Source organism: Humulus lupulus, chromosome 9 (genome assembly GCF_963169125.1).
Source record: "Humulus lupulus chromosome 9, drHumLupu1.1, whole genome shotgun sequence".
Classification (NCBI taxonomy): Eukaryota; Viridiplantae; Streptophyta; class Magnoliopsida; order Rosales; family Cannabaceae; genus Humulus; species Humulus lupulus.
The window spans coordinates 41,095,720-41,121,761 of NC_084801.1; the positions used below are offsets into that span (position 1 = coordinate 41,095,720).

Consider the following 26,042-nt stretch of genomic DNA (forward strand, 5'->3'; position numbering starts at 1 on the left):
TTGAAATATATTTCTTTATCCGCCTTCTAGGCATGGCAAAATGAGACAGTGAGGTGGGGCAGGGCGGAGCTTCGACTTGACGGGGCAGGTATTAATTTAAGCGGGGTGGGCTGCCCCACTTCGAAAACTTTTTTTTTCTTTTCTATATTCTAGCCCAATTCTCCCATGCTACTTATACACATGCATAGTATGTAAAATTGACATTTTATATGTGATTTACAATATTCTTGATTCTAAATAAACTTTAGGTATAATATTTATATAATTTTTTATTCACAAAGAATTGTAAATATTAAAAAATATGTTTTATATAATTATTCTTTATTCTTATATTTACACTAAAAAGCAATATTTAGACTTTGAAATTTTTTTAAAATTATAATTTAATATTTCTTAAAAAAAAAATTAAGCGGAGCAAATGCGGCCGGACCACCCACTCCGCTCCAAGAAACTAATCCGGCCCGCCCCATTTACATGCGTTCCGCCTTCCCCTCTTTCTATGCTTCTCTGGTCCCTGCAGCACGGAGCCGCTAACTGGGCCGTCTCTACTGAGTGCCGAGTCTCCAGCAAGCTTCATCTCTCGTCTGGGTCGTCTCTTCCATTCCACGGTATCTGTCTGAGATTTGAGGTCATTTCTTTACTCCCTTGTTTTGATGTTTACAGTGGTTTGGGTGATTTTATTCCGACCTTGAATCCATCGCCGTATCTATCCGTCGCTTGGTCGTGTGGCTGTTCAGCTATTAGGTCTGCTTTCTTTTGATAATTTGTTGATTTCGATGAGTAAATATATTGAGACATTATAAATTTATCTACATATAAAAACTATAAACAAACAAACTAATTGTTGTAGAACACTACCTACGGAGTAGATAATGTGTGTTATGAATTTGTCAGGTAGTCGATAGTATTCTAATGTATTTGTCAGGCTTGCGAATTTCAGTCTGAAAATGAATTTTTATAAGAAGTTGTGTATAATTTACGTTTACATATGTTGCATACATTTTTGTTTGGCTGCAAGAAGAACCCAAGTGCCTTAACAATCAGTCAATCTTTATTAATAATTTCCAAGCTTTTATATTATCTTTGTTATGTATTGTTCCTGTGATGGAATTTGGTATTGGAAACCATGGAATCAGAAGAGAAGTTCTTGTGGAGTGTTTCTCCTTAGTTTCTTTTTGGAGCTCACATTGTGGACTGTTTCTCTGCATGAGAATAAATTCTTAGCTTTAGAGGGATAACATTTTTTACTTAAAATTCTTAAAGTAGGGTTTTAGTGACAACAATAATGTATACTCATTTTATTGGTCTGAAAAAAAAAAAAAGAAATCTTAATCTTGTTAGATATTCAAAATGATTCTGAGAAGCTTTCTATGAATTATGGAAATCACAATTTTCTTGTTTAAATTGATTTGGGTGTGTGTATTTATTATCTGTACTGATTTTTTTATTTTGTTATAATCAAGAATTTGTTGACTGTGAAAGTGGGTACTTGCTTCATTATTATATTTTGGTATATATTTGAACTTTACAATTGCATATTGTTCTAACAACTACTGATAAATGTATGCGATTCAGATGCTGGAATGGTTTGTTTCTGATGGGATAACTTTCAATATAATCCTGTTTTCACCAATTAGAGCATTCTCACTTAGCTGTGGTTTTATCTGATTTGGAAACTTTCTTCACTGCGGAAATGAAAAAAGTGTTTGTGGGATCTTTTGCTTTGAAACGATCAATATCAACTTTGCCTCATCTTTGTGAGAGAGTTAAGCAAACAGGTACCCTTCAAGCACATATAGTTGAGATTACTTGTATTGAATTCTTACATCGTATCTAGTTTAATTGATACCCATTGAGTGAAGTTGCTTATCTTTATTACTGTAGTTTTTACTGTGGGGCATCCTTGATTTAATATTGTATTTTATTTTCTAAGCAGAAAATGAGATAGTGCAAATGTTCTACTCGCCCACTGCAAGGGATTTGATGCAAAACTTGCCTGTGAGTGGAAAACTGTCAAGAAAGGATCCATCAGTTCGGAAATTGGATGAAAGGTTTACGAGGATCTTGAAAATTTTCAAGTGGGGACCCGATGCAGAGAAGGCAATGGAAGTAATGAAGCTGAGATTGGATCACCGATTAATTCTTGAGGTTTTGAAGATTGATGTTGAGGTCATTGTGAAAGTTCAGTTTTTCAAATGGGCTGCAAAAAGAAGAAATTTTCATCATGACCCAAGCACTTACATGGCTTTAATCCGCTGCTTAGATGAAGCAAGGTTATTTGGTGAAATGTGGCAGACTATCCAAGAGATGGTTCGAGCTATATCTATTCTTGATCCTGCTCAGTTATCTGAAATCATAAGTATATTGGGAAAGGCTAAGATGGTGAACAAGGCCCTATCTATCTTTTACTGGGTAAAAGGCCGCAAGTGCAAGCCAACAACTAATACATACAACTCGATGATCTTGGTATTAATGCAAGAAGGTCATCATGAAAAGATTCATGAACTTTATAATGAAATGTGTAATGAGGGAGATTGTTTTCCAGACACTGTTACATACAATGCGCTTATATTAGCATTTAAGAAATTGGGTCGTCATGATTTTGCCATCAGATTGTTTGATGAGATGAAGGAGAATGGCCTACAGCCAACTGCGAAGATATTTACCAACTTATTGGGAGTATATTTCAAGTTGGGCAAGGTTGAAAAAGCTTTGGATCTTTTCAGGGAGATGAAGGAAAGGGGATGTTGCCCTACTGTGTTTACTTATACAGAATTAATAAAGGGTCTTGGTAGTGCTGGGAAGATTGAAGATGCCTACAATATCTATAAGAATCTCCTGAGAAATGGTTGTAAACCAGATGTAGTACTCATGAACAATTTAATTAACATCTTTAGCAAGGCAGGTCGCCTAGAAGATGCCCTTAGTTTTTTTGAGGAGATGGAGTCTCTTAGTTGTATACCTACTGTTGTGACTTACAACTCTATCCTAAAAGCTTTATTTGAATCAAGAGCTCCAATTTCTGAGGTTTCTGTATGGTTCGAGAAGATGAAGGCAAATGGTGTTGCTTCTAGCTCATTTACCTACTCAATTCTTATAGATGGATTTTGTAAAAGAGGTAGAGTTGAGAAAGCTTTGTTACTTCTTGAAGAGATGGATGAAAAAGGTTTTCCTCCTTGTCCAGCTGCCTATTGCAGCTTGATCAACAGTCTTGGAAAGGCAAAACGGTATGAAGCTGCAAATGAGCTGTTTCTAGAATTGAAAGAGAACTGTGGACGTTCAAGTGCTCGGGTGTATGCTGTGATGATTAAGCATTTTGGAAAGTGTGGCCTTCTTAATGAAGCATTGGATCTATTTAATGAGATGAAGAGACTTGGTTGTGATCCTGATGTTTATGCATATAATGCTCTAATGTCAGGAATGGTGAGGGCTGGCATGGTAGATGAAGCTCATTCCTTACTTAAAACTATGGAAGAAAATGGTTGTGTTCAGGACTTAAATTCACACAACATTATTCTAAATGGCTTGGCTAAGACAGGTGGCCCAAAGCGGGCTATGGAAATGTTTACAAAAATGAAGCATTCTAAGATCAAGCCAGATGCAGTTTCTTACAACACTGTTCTTGGTTGTCTTAGTCGAGCTGGTATGTTAGAGGATGCTGCAAAGCTTATGAAAGAAATGAATTTAATTGGGTTTGAGTACGATGCTATCAGTTACTCATCCATACTTGAGGCTGTTGGCAAGGTTGATGAAGTTCACAGTTTCACCACTAAGTGAAAGAGACCTGGTATGATATCGTCTCTTGTACTTATTACACTCTTGCAACTGAATATTGAATCTTGTCATAGGCAGTAGTTTCTTTTGACCTCAATGGAGGTGTTTGATTCTTTTGTTGGACAACTTGTGACAAACTGAATTTTTTTTTTTATTAAGTTAATAACATCATTGTAGGATGTTTAACTTGTAGTTTTCCAATGATTTGCAAAGTAGACATGGTAGCACGTTTCCACTTTTCTTGTACCTTACTAAATTTGTTCTTGTGTATGCTCATTGCGCTTGATTTTGAATAGTCTAATTCTGTGTACCAAAGTATGCTGCAGAATGTTTGGGTGTCAACTGGCAAGCAACAATATGTGCCCTTCCGGTAGCTCATATGAAAGAGGCTTCTTATGTCCAGCCTCAATTTATATTCCTTCATATCATTTCTTTAAGCTCCCAAAGGTGTCTTTTAAGTCTCCTTATTTTTATATTGTTTACCTGTTCACGTGTAAGTTTTGAAAGTTTCTTGTTGTTTTAACTTGTACATGTATTGGCCTATTTTTTTTTTACTGTTGATTGATTCTTGAACAACAAATATGTTTACATAGTTAATTTTTAGGCCACTCACATGAATTTAACCGCACTCTGCAGTCTAGTCTTTTCTCTTTAAAATTATACAGACTTGATTCTGCTTAAGAAAAAATGTCAATTTGAAAACGCACTGCCATTGTAAGGCATTCTTGTTATGTGACTGGAAGCTGATCTGGTCGTCTTTTTTTTTTCTCTATATCTACCTTGTAATATAAGCCAAGATTTTGTTAGGCCTGTTATCTATTCATAAACACTTAACTCCAGTGCTAAATTTTCTTTGTATCTGCTGTTAATTTCTTGTGGATGTAAGTTGTCGCATGTACAACCCACTGATAAGGCTCCAATTAGGTTAGTTTACACTAGGAGGCCACGTGACCCATAAGCCCAGGACTACTCTATATTTTAGTTCAATGTATTAATATTATTTCAATGTGTTTTTTGCTGTATTTTATAATGTAAGGGGGCTGAGTTGTATTAATTCTTTTTTAGATCCTAGCTGGCATTTTCTTTTAGGCTGATCAGTTTCTATAAGTAGGGTTTGAGATTCAATTGTAAGGGGAGGAGGAAATTAGAAGAGAATAGACTCTAGGAGAGAGCAGCCCTCTCGAAAGGTTGTGTTTGGAGATACTAGCTTCTCAAAAAACTAGATTGCTTTTGTAATTTTCATCATCAATAAAGAGGTTTTCTGTGAGGGATTTCATACATTTGTGTTCAAGAATATAGTCTACTTCTCAACTAAGAAGATTCTATCACCCACTCTGTTTTGCAGTTTTATTGGCTGACAAAAAATAAATGTGCAGGTTGCATTTAAAGACGACGGTCATTGGATTCATATGCTTATTACAGTGCAGACATACTACTAGATTCTTTAAACATTTACAAGGTGTGTGTGACCTTCACCCTAATCTCATCAATCTCATTCGCCTATGAGATTATCATATTTGGTAATATAAAATGTGATAATATATATATATATTTGAATAATGTAGAAACTTCATTAAATGGAACAATCCATCAACAGTTCATCCAATAACTTAGAAGGAGCATCACACTCCCTATAACTACGATCAGAAATAAAACAAAAACAAGCAGTTCGAGCCAAGAAATGAGCTGCTTGATTGGCAGACTGTTTGATACAAAACAGAAATACATCTCTCAAACTAGAAATCAAAGACTTGTAATCAGCAACAAGTAATCTGAATGATGAGACCATCTTGATTGAGCTTCTGATGGCCTGTACTGTAATAAGGCAATCGGTTTCCACTATGACATGCTGCATATTCTGCGGTTTCCACTATAGCTTCTGTTTCCTCAGGTTGCACACTTCCACGGAACTGCCGAGTCTTTGCTGCTAATAGTTTTCCTTCATAGTTACGGGCTATCCAACCAACTCCATAGCTCCCAAATTCTTCAAAAGTGGCTGCATCTCTTGACCATATTCGCATCTGGTTTGACCATATTCGCATCTGGTTTGGTTCAATGCTCATTCTCGTCACTTGGTACAGTTGAAACCATGTTTGGAACAAAATGTCTTTCTTGAGCACTTGTCCATTAATCAAGACAAACTTTTTCCAATACAAACTAATAACTCTAGGAAGTAGAGTTAAATTATTTTTATGTTTTTAAATTTATATATTTTTTTTATCAAAAATAGAGTGGTTTAGGGTGTTTTGAAGTGTTTTTATTTTGGTTTTGTCAAATATTAATTATAATGAGATAATATTAAATATTATTTTAATGTTTTAAAAATATATCTTAATGGGTTCAATTTTATCTTGATAGATGGTTGGTAGTGTTTTGGATATGTCGAGAAGAATTTGGCGCTTGAAATGAAATAGGATGTTGGAATGTCGCGGCATGGTATCAGCATTGCGTTTGCCAGCTACCTGCTTGGAAGGCTCACTTGGGAAGCTAAAGTTTTGTCTTATCCAACTCAGCTTTTGGATTTATTTTGATTTGGGCTGACTAGTAATTAAATGATATTGGGCCTTTAACTTCTTTTGGTCCATTGGCTTACAAAGAGAAGAAAAAAGAAGCAAAAAATGAGGCCCACTTGGGTATTTTGGAGAGGATGACCTAACTACATCAATGACACCTTTCCCATTAGGGATAACAGAAAGAAAGGCAGAACAGCCGCCTGATGCAGAGCTTTACCCATTTTTGGAGGAGCTTAACTGTGAAGGAGAAGGAGGAAAGGAAAAGGCCGAAGGACAAAGTTACTTGGAGACATCTTATTGGCTTGACACTCACTTTATTCTTTATTCTCTTAGTTTTTCTTGAATTTTCCCTCTAATTTTCTGAACATGGAGTTTATTTACTTGGGTGTAGTTGAGATATTAATTATGATAGGTGTTGACTATGATTTTAGCCGCGAGTCGACGCAAAAGCAACAATAACCTTGAATAGAAAGTAAATAACACAAGGAATTTTTATAGTGGTTCAGCCTCAATTTGTTGGTAATAGTTTAATCTACTTAGAGTTGTGATATATGTGTCTTACACTTAAGATCAAATAAACCTGAGCCAACTGAGTTTCTTAAGTGTAAGTAGAAAAATACAAAGTTTCTCTTTCTAGAGAATACAAGCTTTCTCTCTCTAAGCTCTCTCAGAAAATGCCCCAAGAATGCCCCAAGTAACAGTTTCAAAATTCAAGAGTTCTTTCAGTTTAAAAAAGATCAGATCCCTATAATGATACCATGATCTCTTTATTTATAGGCTCATGGATCGTACATGAGAAATATCCCATTTGACGAGGTCCTTGGTTGTTTCAACTACTTTAATTAATGAATAATAAACAAATTCAAATTACAACAGTATAGCTATTATTTCGGGATGTGTGAGATATTCCTGCGACAGTTGCGAACGACTCGGGTTGAAGCTGTTACTGAGTTACTTAGATGGTAACTTCTTAGAACCAACTCCATCCCCGAAGTAACTGGTCGACCAAGACAACGCCAAACATACCACCGGTCGGCATAGGCAAAGCACACCGCTGGTCGGCATAGGCTAAGCACATCTCTAGCACACCTCTGGTCGGGCATGATACATCTCTGGCCAGGCATGACTCATCACATGGAAAATCTCCCCCTGACCACCTAAATCTATTTCCTGACCAGTAATATCACAACTCTGCAGGTTAACATCCAACCTTTACACTTCTTTAGTTAACACGTTTATTGACCATTAATGTGTCAATTATTGACCATGCATTGCCACTTGTCCATCCAATTGCCACGTCATTGAATGAAATTTTGGGGATAACATTTGCCCCCCAAGTTTATTATATGATTTTCTCATATGATAAACTTTTTCTATAGCTGATAGTTATTCACATCGTCCAAAAGCTTCCATCCGGTCAATAACTTTCACTTTTGAAGTAAACCCACGATTGAACTTTTCTGTCCATGAAAAATGGTAGTTATTAGTTTCCCATTTCCATTGCTCTTTTGGGTTCATGGGTTTGTATGAACTTTGAAGTTTTCCTGAAACTTTTTGAAACCCTTGAAGTTCTCTTCTTGACCTTATTTGCACAGTCCAAGATTAAGAAAATATGTTTATACATCACGCTACTGTCCATACCCTTTAGCCCATCAATTTTGTTTCTTTTACCATTCCTAACCGATCAGATTCCTTTTGGCCCTCGAAACCCTTGTGTCTCAGAACCCAAATAGCTCCTCAGTAATGCTACTCCTCGAACATGCCAGCCTCTCGGACATGCTCCCTGCTCATCGGACGCACGGCTACTCGACATGCAGCTCCTCGGATGGCCAACTATTCGGACAGCAGCCCTCGGCGTGCCTGGATCGTCGGATGCGCACCCCCCTCGGCATGCCCCTCGATCTGCTTGGGCAAACGGAGCTCCTCGGACGCACCAGCTCCTCGGATGCCCAGCCAGCATCTCCTCGGACGCATGGCTACTCAGATGCCCTAGCCTTCGGACGCGCGCGGACCCGCTCGGGCACTTGCCTCCTCGGACGTGCACCTGTCAGCAGCTCCTCGGCGTGGCTCTCGGATATGCATGGATCCGCTCGATCACACGGAGCTCCTCGACGTGCACCAGGCTTCAGATGTGCGTAGACTTGCTCGGGCACCTGCCTCCTCGGACGCGCATTAGCCTTCGGATGCGCGCAGACTCGCTCGGGCACCTGCCTTCGGCTCCTCAGCGTGCCCCTCGAGCCGCTCGGATACATGGCCCTCTAGCCCCTTGACCATGCAGCACAACCGCTTGGGCATGCACAACACAACCCTTTGGGCACACAACTTCCCTAAATATTTTCTTTGGTTTACTCCAGGGACTCATCACCGTTAGTCATGTTCAACGCCGAGCAGTCGACTATAAGGAGCTGGTCAATTGGTGGAAGCCCAGGCAAAGATTGAAAGTCTGACTAAGTCTGAGAAAGATCTCCAAGAAAAGACTGAGCAGGCTGAGAAAACAATTGCTGATTGAGATAAACCGTTGAAGGAGTTGGTTGATGAGAACAACAAGCAAGTCCAGGCCTATAATACATTGATCGACCAGCTCAAGAAGAAGACTCAAGAGAATAAAGAGCTTAAACAGGAGAAGGAAACTGATCTGGCTTGTTATGAAGAAATCTGCTTCAACCGCTTCTATCAAATTGGGAAGTTAAACAAGCCTTTCAATCTAGAATTTCTCTCGAAGAAGCCAAGGCCGAAGAACTCGCCAAATGCGAAGCCAAGGCGGCAGAGGAGGCAGCTCTTCTAGCTGACACTGTGCCTGCCTCTCCTGCTCTATCACTTCGACCAGAAGAGGTCCTGGATATCGACGATGGTGTTGACCAGCAAGGGACTAGTTTACCTGACCAGTAGATACTCTTAGCCGACCTGAGAGCTTCCTATCCAACAACAGAGTTTCCTACTCGACCAGTGATACATGCTCAGCCGACCAGGGAAGTTGTATCTGCTCTCCCGACCAGGAAAACTTTGCACCTGACCAGCTAAACTTTGTACCTGGCCAGCTAAACTTTGTACCTGGCCAGTAGTTTACTCTTTTTTCTTATACTTTTGTGAAGACAATTGCTGCTTAGCAGCTTCGATATTTTTCTCGTACAACCGAGCTGTTGGCATTTATACTTTACTTTTCTTTGCCAACTTGAAACATTCTAAGTCTTTTTAGACTTAAAACATTATAAGTTTTTTGTGAATAGTAAAGTCACTCTGATGTATGCCTTGTATTTTCGTATGAGTACTTAGTTTTCTAACTTAGAAATTCTAGACATTTCATAAGTCCCTACTAAGTATACTTTCTCACACTCTTATTGCTCTAACATTGTATGAGCATAATGTTTATTGTCACACGAATATTTGCTTCTAACTTGAAATTTTGAAAAATTCCAAGTTACTTAAGTTTTGACAAACAAATTAGCTTAATGGCCTTTTTTTACTTCAAAAATTTACAAGTCAGCCTAAAAACAATTATCTTAACTCGTGCTCTTATTGCCCGTGTTAAATTATATACCAATATACCCCATGTGCCTCCCAAGTGATCGAGGGTTAAAAAATCCTTGGTCACTTGCTACATGACCGAATCTGTTCGAGCTGTTAATTACTTGTGAAACACATAAAATATATATAAAATATTCGAGCAGTTGAACACTGCTTGAACGTATCGACCAGTTGAACACTGTCCGATTTTACCGACCAGTTGAACACTGTTCGGATAATTAACACACTTGCACATTTGTTGCAAGAATCGACCACGTTGCGCGTAGTCTCTTTTATTACTCGTAAATTAAAAAGGACAAAACGTGTCTAATAACGAGTCTTAAACAACAAAAATTGCTCAAAAAAAATAAATGACTGGTTAGCAAATAACCAGCTCATAAACCAAACTTAAATAACAAGTTAAACAACTTGAAATTAAGCTACCACTCTGAAAGCGGTATTTAGTGATAATATATCCTCAGATGCTCGCCATTCCAGTGGTTTCTGATCGCGCTCCGCTCACCCAATCTGATCCTAACACTCCAGCTCATGTCAAAGTGATCGGGCATACCTCTCCCTTTGTGCATGGACCTCCACATATAGTGTCTAAGGTAAAGTCCACAGGCCCAGGTTGCAAGGGTGGAGATCTTTGTCGTTTGAACCCAGGATTGTTGCTGCCTCCTTGTCCTTGGGGTGTCTCTGCCCGATACTTTTTCAACTTGCCCGACCGGAGAAGAAATTCTATCTCGTCCCTGAGGTGATTGCATTCATTCGTGTCATGACCATAATCTCCATGGAAACGACAAAACTTATTCATGTCTCTCTTACTCATCTCTTTCCTGATGGGTGGAGGTTTCTTGTAGGGAACCTCTTCATGACTAGCAAGATATATTTCTGCCCGACTGGCCAAGAGAGTGGTGTAATTAGTGAACTGAGGCTCATACTTGGTTGGCTTTTCGTTTGAACTCGACTTAGCCTTCTTTTCTTCATGGCGGTCAGATCCGTTATTCTCATGTTTCTTTCCAGCATTCTGATCGTTTCCACCATTCTTAGGGGGGTTAGCCGATCCGCCCGGATTGTTATGCCATTCTCCTCTTTCTTGATTGCATCATCCAATTTCATATACTTGTCTGCTCGGTCAAGAAATTATTGAAGTGTTGAAATTGGATTTCTATGAATACTATCCCACAAAGGGCTTCGATAAGTTATTCCAGAGGATATGGCAACCATCTTCCCCTCATCTCAGACAGCAGTTGCTCTGTTGGCCTCTCTCATAAATCTCTGTATATAATTTTTTAGAGATTCATCATTTCCTTGTTTGATATCTGCCAAGTGGTTGGCATAAACTGGTGGAGTCTGAGCAGGATTGAATTGTCTACAAAACTCCTTCCTGAATGCTTCCCAAGAGGTAATGGAATTCGGTTTAAACATCCAATACCACTCCTGGGCAGTATCTGACAATGTGGTTGGGAAAAATCTACACCGATAATCGTCACTTACCCCGAGCAGTTCCATCTGGTCCTCGAATTTCCCAACATGTCTGATGGGATTTGCTTTTTCTGTATATATCGGCAGTACTGGTGCTTTATATTTTGCGGCGGCTGGGCTGCTCTAATCCGAGCACAAAATGGACTGCCACGCCTGTGGTCTACCGCATCCATTCTAGAAGGTCGTTTTGATAAACCTTGCACCGCAGCTGTTAGCGCGTCAAGTTAGGCTTGGATGGCTGGTGCAACCGACGACGTTCCAAGGTTTTGACCTCCTAGTCAAGCATTTCCATCTGGAGCACTGTCGTCAAGTATTTCTATTTGACTGGCAGAGCGAGTCAGATCTTGCCCTTCGACCAGGACGGTCTTCCTCTTGTTGGTGACAACATCATCCTTATGGGAAGCATGTTCTCCTAGCCGATAGAACACCGTACTTTTCGATTTTTCAGAGGGCTTATTGCGCGGGACCTGCTCTCTCCCACTACACTGCTGGTCGGGATGTAGTGGAGGCTTCTCGGTACGTCCCGTGCAATCTTTTCCTCCTTGCTGGTCAGTGCCTTCCTTTTCTTTTTCTCTTAACCAGTTGGTCTGATGATTGTCCCCCTCGTCTCGACCATGTCCATCTTTGTAGCTATGAGTTTTTTTTATCTTGAGGAGCTTTGGTTTGGTTGTTTCCAGGTGGAGTGTGCTTACTATCCGACCGGTAACTCTCTGATCGGGAGGTTTCCGACCGATGACTTCTATAAGGGGTTTTAGAGTTCTCCCTTTGTGTTGATGCAGTTTTAGAGCGGACCCCATCATCCTCCCGACCAGGGTTACTCATACTTCTATTTGGTCCTCGAGAATTGGCTCTGCGAGCGGTCCTCCGACCAACATTATCATTCCTTGCTCCCTGGGTGGCTGCTCCTCGTGCTGCGGTCTGGGCATTGGATTGGGCCAATTGGGTAGCCGCTTCTAGAGCAATTGCTGCTTCACGATGTCTCCGGTTGACTTCCTCCTATCGTTCTTTAATCTCTTCGATTCTGGCCTCCATATCACGCCTTTGTTGTTCTAACGCAGCTCTCTGCCTAGCCATCTCTTCAGCGAAAGATTCATGTTGAGCATTAAATTGCATCATCTCCTCCTGGAAAGTCCCCATGGCCTGCTGGAGTTATTCGACATCTGGAGTTGTCTCCTCGAGAAAGACCCTAGGCTCAGTCTTAGGGTTCTGAGGTCCAGGACCTTCTGCTCTAGCAGGCTCTTTTGATGTACCTGGCTTCTTGGACGCCATACTGGTATTCTTGGGCACCGTATCGATAGGGTAGCAGTGTATTTCTTCTATTCAGGCTCTCAATGAAAGCACCAAAATGTTGACCACGATTTTGGCCAACTTCAAGTAGACGCAAAAACGACAATAACCTTGAATAGAAAGTAAATAACACAAGTAATTTTTATAGTAGTTCAACCCCAATTTGTTGGTAATAGCCTAATCCACTTGGAGTTGTGATATATGTATCCTACACTTAAGATCAGATGAACCTGAGCCAACTGCGTTTCTTAAGTGTAAGTAGAAAAATATAGAGTTTCTCTTTCTAGAGAATACAAGCTTTCTCTCTCTAAGCTCTCTCAGAAAATGCCCCAAGTATGCCCCAAGTAACAGTCCCAAAGTCTCAAAACTCAAGAGTTCTTTTAGTCTAAAAAAGATCAGATCCCTATAATGATACCATGAGCTCTTTATTTATAGGATCATGGATCATACATGAGAAATATCCCATTTGACGAAGTCCTTGGTTGTTTCAACCACTTTAATTAATGAATAATAAACAAATTCAAATTACAACAGTATAGCTATTATTTCGGGATGTGTGAGATATTCCCGTCACAGAACGACTCGGGTTGGCTCTGTTACTGAGTTACTTAGATGGTAACTTCTTAGAACCAACTCCATCCCCGAAGTAACTGGTCGGCCAAGACAACGCCAAACACACCACCGGTCGGCATAGGCAAGCACCTCTCGTCGGCATAGGCAAAGCACTCCTCTAGCACACCTCTGGTCGGCATAGGCAAAGCACATCTTTGGTCGGCATAGGCTAAGCACATCTCTAGCACACCTCTGGTCAGGCATGCCACATCTCTGGTCGGGCATGACTCATCACATGGCAAATCTCCCCCTGACCAGCTAAATCTATTTCCTGACTAGTAATATCACAACTCCGCAGGTCAACTTCCAACCTTTACACTTCTTTAGTCAACACATTTATTGACCATTAATGTGCATTTACTAACCATGCATTGCCACTTGTCCATCCGATTGCCACATCATTGAATGAAATTTTGGGGATAACAAACTGACTTTTTAATCGCTAGGATAATTAAAGAACTCCATTATGTAATTTTTGAGTACTTTGCTAGTAATGCTAAATGCTAATTGTGATTCATTCATTCAAGTGTTTTTTTATGTTTAATTCTTGCTTTTAATTGATCACCATTAGTAAGTGAATTGATTATGGCTGTTGAAAAGAGTGATAATTAATGGACCTAAAACTTGAATGATGAAAGATTAAGTTCTTTTAATTTTGTAGAGGTATAGATATATATATCTTTGCCTTGCATAATCTTGAGGAATTTGTGCTTGAATATTTATTTTTGAAGTTAAATTGGCTTAGACATATGTTAGTTTAATTAGAAAATTAAAACAATAATGATTTCGACGGAAACTTATGGATTTGATTGAAATTCTTGATTACTGGACTGTCAGTTTGCCATAGCATTTACGTAGTATTGTTACCAACTTTTGCATAATAAAGAGAGTTAATTATCTTAGCTTGTGATTCCACTATTGTTTATCTTTGTTATTTACTTTTAATTTGTGTTTGATCCTTTCGAACTTTACTTTAGTTCTCATTAGGTTAAATTGCATTCCTAAAGATTCACTTAATTTAGTTCTTATTTTAAAACATTTTGTTGATTTTATTTTTGCAATTTGTGAATTAGCAATTCTTTAAGAAACGATATCTGGAACTTACTACTGCATTACTAATTGTTGACAGTGTATACTTGCACTTAGCTTTATTTTACGCAACACAAGCACTTCCTCCACTTATCTGTGCTTCTGTTGCCACACCAACTCAATGCGCACTTTCCATATAGCCCAACATAATACTGCTAGCAATTCTAGCTCTTTCTTTGTTCTCCTCTCAAAAGCCAGCTGAAGCCAACCAACAAAAGACCCACGAAACTCACCATCTCTTCCACACCCAGCATGTTGCCAACAAGTCTGAGCAAAGGGACAACTAACCAGGCTGTGAAGAATTGATTCTACTCCCTAAGTACATTGAGGGCATTGAGCCGACACCTGAACATGTTTAGTTCTCAACTGCATATTTGTGGGAAGACAACCTGACTCCGCTCTCTAGAGCAAATTCATTACCTTTGATAATATATATTTAATAAATGTAAAATTTAGTTTAGTAAAATTATAATCTTACAAATATTTTTATTTAGTTAATTTATCAAGTATATTATTATTCTTAGAAAAATTATAAATATTACACTAGATTTGGCCTGGTTGAGATGTCTACCAAATCCAATTGAGTAGCTCTACTCATCTAAATTGAGCTCGATCATATATAGGCCTTGGAAGAACTTTTGATGTCCTAAAGTCACATTTAAGTCTGATTTGATGAAATTTAAGAACTTTCTAGAGAAGTCGTGACTTACTAACTTTTCTAAGAAGTACTAAAAATACATAGGAAAGTTTTTTTTGTTGTTGTGAAACTTTCATATTTTCTATTTTATTTATTTTTTTATTACAGAAAAAAATAAATTAGATCATTTTCTTTAATTGTATTACGATATATTACTTGCACAACATATTTAATCAACCATTTCACGAAAAAAAACTCAGCAGTCATCTCTTCATCAAGAAAAGAATACAAGACTATTATTCTCATTCAAAATTGAACATTTAAATCTAATTTACTTTTTTGTTTTTACTTTTTTAGCAACCATGTTAATCAAAAAATAAACTAAGCAGCCATTTTTAACCAAAAAAACTCGGCACTTATTTCTTCATCAATAAAAATTAAGCTTAGTCGTAATTTCTTTAATATTCATTTAAACAATGTTGGAATTCAAAAAAAAAATCTGTTTGTTTTCTCTTGTTATTTTTTTAGTATATAAAATGTGATATTGCCTAACTATATTGATATTTTAGTATTTTAATCTTCAATTTAAAGATTTTTTTTATTATTATGTGAAAACTTTTAGATTTTTTTTTCTAAGGAATCTATTTTTTTAGGTAAAATGGAAACTTCATTGATAGGCATTGTAATATCCGCTTTCTTAAAAAAAAAAAAGTCATTTTGGTAATTTGGACGGACCAATGGTATATTAGTTATTTTGTGAATTATATGATTTCATATGTGAATGTTTATATGAATTATATGTGTTTAAGACCCGTCATTGTGAGAACGAGTATTTATTTGATTGTCATGATTATTGCATTTTATTGGTTTTTGACAATAGTGGATTCTTTCAAGTGAAAATAGCGAAATGTCACAAAGGAAAATATTCGACTTGGGTCGGAAACGAATTATTATTTGAGGTAATTAGTACTAGTGGCATGATTACCAAATTACCCTTGAGGATGACTAAGTAGGTAAATTGACGGGAGAGAATTTTAGTCATTTGGTGGCAAGGATAGAAAAAATGATAATAGCCCATCTTTTCTCATTCCCTTTCATTTTCAACCTATGCTTCTCTTTCCTCTCATTTTTCTCTCTAGGATCCTCTCTAGCAAGCTCTTGATTCCTCTAAGTCGCTAAGGGAAATTAGAGGTTCTTGGAGGATTAGATAGCTGCCAATTCGTTCACCATCATCTAGGATACAAATTTCAAAGAAAGGTAAGAGATTTTTCCCTTGTGTTCTTGATGAGAATTTGGGGGTTTTGTTTAATTTTCGTAAATTGATGATTCTAGCTTGTTGAGTTATTGTTAAGTCTATTTTAGTGTAACGCCCTGGATAAACAAGACCGTTACACTATGTATTTTAAAATAGTGCAATACTTGCTAATCAAGTCGTTTGAACAATAATGTGATCCTGAGTCAACTATCAGGTTAGGGTTAAAATATTTTTGATTATAAACGGTTAATTTTCATTAAAACAGATGTTTGATACATGAGATCTCAAAAACAAGGTATATGTGGTAATTACAATCCCTAAAAGTTAATACAACAAAAGCTAGTCTAATGGCAAAATACAAGTTTTTAGAGCTCTGTCCCTGTACTTTCCCTCGGCCGTGGCAGACGAGCAGCTGACTATGTACACTTCGCCCCCACAACTCTCCAACTCATGGTTGGTCTAGTTTCCCTTTGCCTTTACTTGCACTACGTAGCACCCATGAGCCAAGACCCAGCAAGAAAACCATAAACAACAAGCACATATAACAACAGTAGTATACAATCATTCTTAACACAACTAGTTCAATTATATAACACAATGCAAGAATTAAACTAACCAATGGTACACATATAATCTCAAGTTCATATCTTAACCAGTTTCACAAATGTTCAGGTTTGGCACGCTTAGGCCGAGCCCCCTGTTTATCTAGCTGACCCCGGCTCGCTTAGGCTGAGCTGCGTTCAGTATGCTTATCATCAGCCCCGACACTCTTAGGCCGTTCATTCTCATATACATAAAAATCATACAATCACACAGTATACATACTCAAATATTGGGAACCTTAGTCCCGTTCATAACCACAAGGGTGCAGTTTTCTTACCTTGAATCCCGAGCGAAGAATAAAGAATGGTCCTGAGCACGATCCTCGACCCTGAGCCTTAGCGATAATCCTAGTCACAAGAACAATGGGTAACCTTAAATTTCTAATCCAAATAAATGTTTAGGAAACAAAAACTAGCCTCCGGGACCTCGAATTCTACTAATCTGAGTAGTAGAATTCGTCCCGAGCACTTAGGTTCGAACCCTTGAGCCTCCCTGAGCCTAAAAACTATCCTAGGCCAAAGTTGTCTAGGTGGGCCGCGACCTGGCTCTGAGGGTCGCGGTGCGCTCTCAAGTCAGCAAGCCTTCCTAGGGCCTTCAGTATTAGGGTTTTTAATTTAATATCTTGAATCTCTATTATGAATTAATGCAAAGTTTATGATTTTTTTTCTCCATTAAGATATGTTCAATTTGTGGTTGTAATATGTGATTGATTGACCATCTTTTTACATAATTTATATGCCTTTGAATCAAAATTTGAAAAAGTGAGATTTGAATATGCTATATTTGATCAGACATAAATTAAACCTTAAACGAGAGTATCACGGTTGTTTGTGTAGTTTTGGAGTATGTAATCTTAATGCTTCCTTTGTGTGAATTTATCATAGAGATATAGAAAACTCTCATTTAGGTTGAATTTTATATTTCATAATCTGAATACAAAATACTTTGGTAAACTTGCTATCTTAAGAGAGAAGAAAAATTGTGAATATTAAATTAGTGAATAGTATAGTGGATAGTAGACGAGATTAAAACCCCTAATTGCTCTTAATCTTGATTAAATTCATGTGTTATTTATTTGTGTTTACTTTTGAGTTTTACATTTGTTTGTGTTTTTTTTATCTCTAAATTTTATAAAACCAACTTTTGTTAGCCAAATAGAAACTAAAGATTAATTGTTTGATAATTGATAATTCAGTCTTCATGGGACGATACTCGGATTTGCTAAAGATTATTATAATTGCGATTATGTATACTTGTGTAACTTAATTTTCACAACAGTTATGTATATTGATGATAGAAACATGTTTAGGAATGTATTTAAGGTTTAGATTTCAACTAAAAACCATTGAAATAGTTGGATTTCAAATTTGGGGAAAAATGGGTCTTATAACCCTAGAATTTCAATTATTGATTAGAACTTGAAATTCATTGTTTCTATAATGATTAAATGATGTATTTGAGGTTGTATACTTGTTTGGGAGTCAATATTGTACCTATAAATTATTGAAAACAGGTTTGGGGTCGGATTGGACAAGTTGGAAAATCTGGAAAAACGCAGATTTTGGCTACTGGCATGAAACGGTCGACTAACCAATGTTAATCAGTCGAATGACCTTCATTATGGAAGGGGGACATTTTTGCGAAGTCGGTCAACTGTCCAAGAGAAACTGATCGACCGACCCGAGCTGTTTTGGAGATTTCAGGTCCAATTTTGATTGTTTTCGATGGGTAACCTTAGAGGATCTTCAGTTAAAGTTCCTAGTACATAATTGGACATGTTTAAGGTATAACTGAAGTCTTGTAAGGTTTATAGTAAAGTAATGGTAGGTTTTGGTTTAAGGAGAAACTAAATCTATGCTATATTGTTTGTGACATAGGGCTGTTTTAGGACGCTTGAAGGAGATCACACTTGGGTCGTTATCAATTAATTGCTAGAATTAAGGTAAGAAGAGTGGACTCCTATATGTAGAGAGTATGTTTGGTATTTGTTCTTGCCTATTGAACTATGTTTGATGTGATTCATACTATGATAGTGTTGGGAATTGTGCCCTTAAAGCAATTGTAGTAGACAATGGTTTTAATGAAATAAATAAATGAATTGAATTATTGTATATATGTAGCTTATGTACTATATTATTGCTAATAATGTTAAGTAAATATCAGAAAATTCCCAAGTTCATCTATGTGGTCTCAATCTCATATTGGTATGAGAGGATCGAGATTGAGATAATGAACTTAAAAAGTTCGCAGTAAAATAAAGCTATGGAATCTTTAGATTAATTACTGCTAGTACGGTCCACTAGTATTATGAATACATGTGACCTAGATCCGGGTTACTAGTGTAGTAAGATACTTTAGTGGAGGTATTTTCATGCTGAGAGTATGTAGAACTGGACCAGATGTGATTTAATAATACTTGTTTAAATATTGTTTTGTAGTTTTATAAAACACATCAACTGATGATCATACACAAACTGATCTTAATCCTAAAGTTACTATGAACTCCTATATATGTCACTTGATCCTTTGATTCATGCGTTACTGTTTGTCAGAATGATCAGGCTAAGAAATATTGTTTTGGGGACTCAGTGATGTATATGACTAAAGACATAGCTTAACGTATATGGAATCTATACCTTCTTGTATATTGAATGATGGTTCCATATTGGGTTGGCTTTTGGAACTGAAAATGTTATTGACGTCAAATTCATAATCAGATTATGAATTAACCTTCACTAGTAAAGTCAATAGTACATTAAGAATCAAGATATAATTAAAAGGGTAAAACGGTAATTTTATTCCCATTTAATTATGAATCATCAATAAAGGATTAATTTGTATGTAATGGTTATATCAATGGACACTTTATGATTACAATAAAGAATTCAGTAAATATGTCTTTAATTCTCAAGAGTTCAGTATCATATTTATAGTGAAATAATCATGAGATTAATAAATATGATTATTGAATCAAATAATTTTGGTTAATAATCTTTTATTTATTGGAGTTTGGAATTATTGGTCCATAGGTCCCCCGGGCAGCTCTATCAGCACTAATCGAGGTAAGACTTGATACAATGGTTAAACTGTGAATGAACTATTTGAGAGAATATTTATTCTTCGGGATAAATGTGCAATTATGTGATCATTGAAGTTGCACAATTAATTATTGCATTTGTGCAATTTCAAAATTGTGTAGAAATAAAAGAAATTGATTTTAATCAATTATTTTATTTACTCGTGAATAAATAAATATGGATAGTCAAAATTAGTTTTGATTATTATATTTATTTAATTAATAATAGTAAGATGATAATGGAAATTCAAATTTTGAATTTTGAAATTTAAGTTGTTATATTTTTCCTTAAAAAAATGATACCTTATTTGAATATCTAATTATTAATCAATTAAAATAAAAACACATGAAAAATCAAAATCCTATTTTTCAGGGATAGGCCACACGCATAGGGCTTGGACTGATCTATGTGTGTGGCACATCTGATGTTATCAGATATTGATTTTTTATTTTTATTTTTAATTAATTAATTAATTAAACATTTAAAAAAAGGGGTTTTAAAATGGAATGTTAGATTTTTGTCTATTATCATTATTATTATAAAAGATGATTGATTTTTCTTTATTATTATTATTATGGTAATAATGTCTATATATTCTATTTGATAGAAAATAGAAACAACAAGGTCTTGACAAGTTTGATACAGAGAAGGAAAACTATCATCTTTGTCACAAAAAAAAAACTTTTTTTCTCTAGCCTATAATCAAAAGTCTCATGTGTTGAGAATACTTTTGATTCACAAAATTGATCATTGTTCTCTACGTGCCCACCCACATCTTGAGGTGTAGAGAACGTCTTGGAAGATCTAGGTGTAACGCCCTACTTCCTTAGAGCCGTTACTAAGTGAGTTTTTAAGACAAAACAGTGTGCAAAGAACTCGCTAACCGAGGTTTTGAAACAAAAGTGTGACTAGTTAAAAGTTAAGGCTGTAATCTCTGAAAATGCGTCGTTTCATTAAAACTTCTATTATTAAACATTTGGGATCCCAAAATAAGGTTTGAAAACTAATTACATCTTGAAATAAGGTTACAGTTGAGAAATCATAAAATCATAGGTTATTATAGCCATTTTTGAAGAAACCCCCAACTAAAGCAGTCGGGCAGGCCAAACATGTACGCGTCGCTTCACGCTCTCCGTACTCATGGTTGGTTGACTCAGTCCTTGCAACTACCTGCCACACGGAGCACCCATGAGCCGAAGCCCAGCAAGAAAACCCAAATAACACATAACATATGCAAATCAAATAGCTGGCATAATTCACTGACACATAGGAAAAACCATCATAATAAACAAGTACGACCATGCCGCCCCCAAGGCCTTACCAAAGCCTGGAGTTTCGGTTCTCACCGCGAGGATAACTCATGTATCCCTTGGGTCCCACCCTGAATATAAGCATCCCATGTGCTGTGTGTTACTTTCGGCCCCACGGCCGCCCCGGCCTACGCCGTACTCGGCCCTTGCCGTTCAATTCATCATAATCACACATATAGTACATTCAAAATAAACATTCACACACATCATGGTTCATTTAAGGTTAAGCATTTGTACGTAATACAATCCGGGGCCATGCCCTACAATCACACAGTGGGGCCATGCCCCAATCTCGGGTGTTATAGTTTTCTTACCTGTACTCCGAGCCTCCTGATGCACTAAAGCCGCGAGCACGGTCCTCAAGCATGAGCCTCTCCAATAGCCTAGTCACAACACACATAAAACACTTTTTAATACTAACAAACCCAAAACCATTTCCCGGGACCAATCCCGCACTCTCGGCACCTCTAATTCCCTAAAACAATACACCGGAACCATCCCCCGAGTCCCCGGGCAAAAGCCCTAAAAACCAGAATTTTGGGTGTCAAAATTGGCCTAGGGCCGCGGCACTCCCTTCAAGGGCCGCGGCGCCCAGCGACTTGGCCTCCTCCTGATGCAACCTCGCGCCGCGGCGCCCAAGAACAGGGCCGCGGCGCTCATACGCGAACCCAGAAAATCTGGGTTTTCCCTTGCGTTTTTCCCGAACTTAAACCTTCCAAATCACACCAAACCAATACCCAAACCCCAAAACCAATTCCAAGCTTCATATGAACAACTTAACAACATATAGGCACTAGGTACAAGATCAAAACATCAACACACCCAAGAATCCACCCCTTGATTCCTATTTTCAGCCACCCAAACCAAAACTCAAACAACTAACTCAAAACTCAACAAAAACAACTCAAGCTCTAGATTTTACAAATCAAAACAGAAATCAAAACATAGATGTGTCTAAAACCCTTACCTCAAATGGAGAACCCACACAAAGTCCTTGATCTCCTCCTAGACTCTCACTTCTCCTTCTCTTCTTCTTCTTGCCCTAACCTTCTTTCTCCTTCTCTTTCTTCTCTTCAATTTCTATCAAGCCTCAAGTGGCATAAATGCCCCAAACCGTATACCCCTAAATCCCAGCTGCCATTTATCTATTTCCCAACCAAATGACCATTTTGCCCCTCCTTGCCTATCCTTTCCTACTTAAACCTCAAGGGCACTTAAGTCCTTTCATTACTATTTCATTTCTACCATTTTCTTTCTAAAACTTGTTACTCTCAGCAGTAACTAATGGTTACCCAGGTTACTAAATCTCCAATAACCATTACCCGCTAAATCTCAACTTAACCATAAAATCCCGAGGTACCCCTAGGCTCCTCCCGAGCCGGGTATAGAAATCCCGTTGTGACTCTTAAGTTAACTAGCTCTCTAGGACCGTCTCGGCACGTGCATCACAACAATAACACAACCCTCACGTGGTACAAATCACGGAATACAATTATCACATATCAATGCAGTTATGCCCAACAAGGCCAAAATTACAGTTATGCCCTTCTAACACGATCCGGGCCTACATGCATACTAATATACATAGTCATGCATCTCAGATAAACAAATAGTCATATAACATGCTTTAAATCATAATCATGCATTTAATTCATAAAATCACACATAATTCCCATCATGCCCTCCTGGCACGCTAATCAAGGTCCTTAAGCCTTATTAGCAAATTTGGGTCGTTACACTAGGTGTGAGTACTTCAATAAGGATAGGAAGATCGAAACATATACGAAAAGATTCAAGGATTCTTGATAGGCTACAAGAGGTAAATCATTTTCGTATTATTTTTCATATTCATATTATATATTGATTAACATATTGCATATTAAAAGATCCTCATATAAAGATTGTTTATATGAAATTTTTTGTTGTATACCATTACCGCAATTTATGATGCGCACTAGGAACCGTTCCTAACAATTGGTACTAGAGCCATCTTTAATCCCTGCATGTGTTAATTACTGTGTGGGTATCATATTGTAATATATGAATGGATGAATGTTTGTGTATGAATAGTTTATGTTCTTAAGGGTTGGTTTTCATGGTGTTTTTAGGTTAGGAAATGTTCTTATTTTTTCTAGATATACAAAAATTGTAAGCCATTTTGGGGCATAAGAATTTTTTAATTTATTTTAAATTCTGAAAAATTCTATAATGGCCCGAGTCCCGAGCACAAACCCCGAGGCCCGAGCCGCTGCCACTACAACCATGCGCACGCCTGCAGGCCCAGCCTCCTATGCACCTTCAGCCGCACCACGGCCAGCCACAACCTAACCATTGACACACCCATTAGGGTTTGTGTCATGCAAATCCTAATGAATGTGTAATTATTCATTTGGGCTATTTTAAGCCCAATATAATTAAAAGTGTTTTAATTATAATTTTTGAGTTAATTGTGGTGAGTCCAAATTCCAATTGGCCCTCAATAACTTGTTGGGTATTAAAACCCAAGGTTTAATTATTTTTAATTTGTTTAAAATAATTAAAAAGTTATTTAACTCATAATGGTTAATTAAAATGGTAATGACCCAAAGACTAAAAGAGAAGGTCCAAGATCAAAGGAGTTGCTCTTTATTAGGCCTTAGTTAGTTTAGTTATTTTTGTCTATTTTTTGCAAGTGTTGTAATTTTCTAGAAATACCCAAAACACCCAACTCGCTTTTATTTATTTATTTGTTTGAACACGATTAAATTGTTTAATACTTTATCATGCATAATAACATATTACCCACATAATCGTATTAAGCATGCATATCTTTAGAAACATGCTTAAGATTGATTATATATATTTTTATTTGATAACTCATATAATTAATTTAGTCTTAATTAGTTAAGATGGTAAAAGAATTTAAAGTTGTTTATTTTCTTATTAAATAAAATTGTTTTATTAAATAAAATGGCATTCTATTTAAAAGGGAAAAATAAAATCTAGGGCACAATTATTTATTTTGCATAATTTGATTAGTATTTAATTAGAATATCATTTGGTAAAATTAATTTAATTAGTACTACAACCTAATTAAAAAATATTGATTTTGAGAAAAACAAAATTTTTTAAATAGTGAATGGTAGAGGGAATTATGACAATAAGTCCCATGGTCTCCATTAATGGTTGAACACCGAGAGGCATAGGAAGGGCCTCGTGTAGCCTCCGTTTGCGGCTTCCCTAAGGATAGGTTTTCGAATATGTTTATTTTATCTCAAGGTTGACTTCTCATATGAGAATAAGATTAATGATGTATTTCAAGTTTGACTGACCCTAAGGCACACTCTTAAGTTAAGTCATTGATCGAAAAATATATATGCTACACTTCGAAGATGCATCTAGGCTTTCGAGCGCGACTAGTGCATCTTGACCAAACTAACGGTAATTCATAAGTCAAGAGAGAAAAGAGAGTTTTTAAGTTTTCACTTATGGAGTTGAGATCTTGTCTCAAGGTTAATTTGTAATTAGTCTGACCTACCCTAAGACGGTCCATTAATTTTCAAATTAATCTATCTTGGACTAGTAATAAATTTTTTATGTGTTATTTTATGTGTTGAATTCATGCATCATATTTACTATTCCAAATATAAACTGATATTTATTATATGCATTAATTCATTATATTCTATTTATTTAATTTTCAGCAATATGTCCAATCCAAACCTTGTAACTGCTTTACTTGCTAATGAGAAATTGATTGGTGATAACTACATGAAATGGAAATCAAACGTGAACATTGTTTTGATATGTGATAACTATAAGGAGTTTGGAGACTCATATCGGTCAACTGACTACTTTGATAAAAAAAACAGGGCTAAAGGAAATTTTCCTAGCACTACTGAGGTAAACCCAAAAGAGCAGTGCAATGCAATATCTTTGTGGAGTGGAACACAATATGAGAGCCAAGAAAGAATCAGTCAAAGGAGGTGAATCAGGAACAAAAGATAAAAGGTACAACAGAAGAGAAGGAAGTAAGTGGGTCAAATGTTACTGAGATTCTAGAGAAGCAGCCAAAAATAAGCATAGATCATCATATCAATATCTCATATCCTTAGAGGCTTCAAAAGAATAAGTATGACAAGAAGTTTTCCAAGTTTTTAGATGTATTTCAAAAGCTTCACATCAACATACATTTCACTGAAGCACTAGAATAGATGCCTAGTTATGTGAAGTTTGTGAAAGAAATTTTGTCAAAGAAAATGAAACTGGGGGACTATGAGACAGTGGCACTTACTAAGGAGTGCAGTGCAATACTTCAAAAGAAGCTACCTCCCAAGCTTAAATATCTTGGTAGTTTTAATATCCCATGCTTTATAGGGGGCTTAGTGGTGACAAAGGCTTTATGTAATTTAGGGGTCAGTGTAAATCTAATGCCTCTATCAATCTTTCACAAGTTGAAATTGGGAGAAGCTCGATCTACTACTGTGTCCTTACAAATGGCGGATCGTTTAGTTAAACATCCTCATGGAGTGATTGAGAATGTATTGGTGAAAGTGGACAAATTCAACTTGTTTCCTGCAGACTTTATTTTTCTTGATATGGAGGAAGATGAAAATATTCCAATAATTCTTGTGTTGATCCTCGATTTGGCCAAAGACACGTAGTCAAAATAACAACAAAGAAACAAAAAGGAAATCAAGAATGAAATCAAATGGGAAGAAGGTGACACAAATGATTTATAGTAGTTCGGCCCCAATTGTGTGGTAATAACCTACGTCCACTTAGTGTTCTTATTGATGTTGAATCCTAATGCCATGATCAAAGAACTAGGGTTCTTGAGTTTCACCAGCCTTAGGAGAATTACAACTTTTCGGTGGATAATCACACTATATTCTCTCTATGAGTATTCAAGTT

At 37.0% G+C, this 26,042-nt stretch overlaps 2 protein-coding genes across 12 annotated transcripts; both read left to right on the top strand.

The window, feature by feature from the left end:
• Window positions 1-399: 399 nt before the first annotated feature.
• On the top strand, window positions 400-18,773 carry LOC133801971 (pentatricopeptide repeat-containing protein At3g16010). 11 transcript variants are annotated; one of them, XR_009877088.1, is made up of 7 exons: window positions 400-744; window positions 1,576-1,778; window positions 1,937-3,787; window positions 4,091-4,221; window positions 5,151-5,233; window positions 5,340-5,849; window positions 6,133-6,792. XR_009877088.1 is itself a non-coding variant. In XM_062240204.1 (3 exons), the coding sequence occupies exons 2-3, from the start codon at window positions 1,694-1,696 to the stop codon at window positions 3,775-3,777; spliced, it is 1,926 nt and encodes a 641-aa protein (XP_062096188.1). In that variant the 5' UTR covers window positions 400-744; window positions 1,576-1,693; the 3' UTR covers window positions 3,778-4,011. The 11 variants fall into 11 exon arrangements, 1 of the variants encoding a protein (XP_062096188.1); XR_009877087.1 differs by having other exon boundaries at window positions 4,101-4,221; XR_009877094.1 differs by lacking the exons at window positions 4,091-4,221; window positions 5,340-5,849; window positions 6,133-6,792 and adding exons at window positions 18,276-18,546; window positions 18,640-18,773.
• Window positions 18,774-25,342: 6,569 nt separating this feature from the next.
• LOC133799641 (uncharacterized) lies at window positions 25,343-25,792 on the top strand. The gene has a single exon (XM_062237639.1). The coding sequence runs from the start codon at window positions 25,343-25,345 to the stop codon at window positions 25,790-25,792; it is 450 nt and encodes a 149-aa protein (XP_062093623.1).
• The last annotated feature ends 250 nt before the right edge of the window (window positions 25,793-26,042 follow it).

Excerpts from the sequence above, each read along its gene's own strand:
- LOC133801971 (XM_062240204.1), top strand. The coding sequence starts at position 1,694 with ATGAAAAAAGTGTTTGTGGGATCTTTTGCTTTGAAACGATCAATATCA. Across the intron at positions 1,779-1,936 it reads TGAGAGAGTTAAGCAAACAG|AAAATGAGATAGTGCAAATG; the intron begins GTACCCTTCAAG and ends TTTTCTAAGCAG.
- LOC133799641 (XM_062237639.1), top strand. The coding sequence starts at position 25,343 with ATGCCTAGTTATGTGAAGTTTGTGAAAGAAATTTTGTCAAAGAAAATG.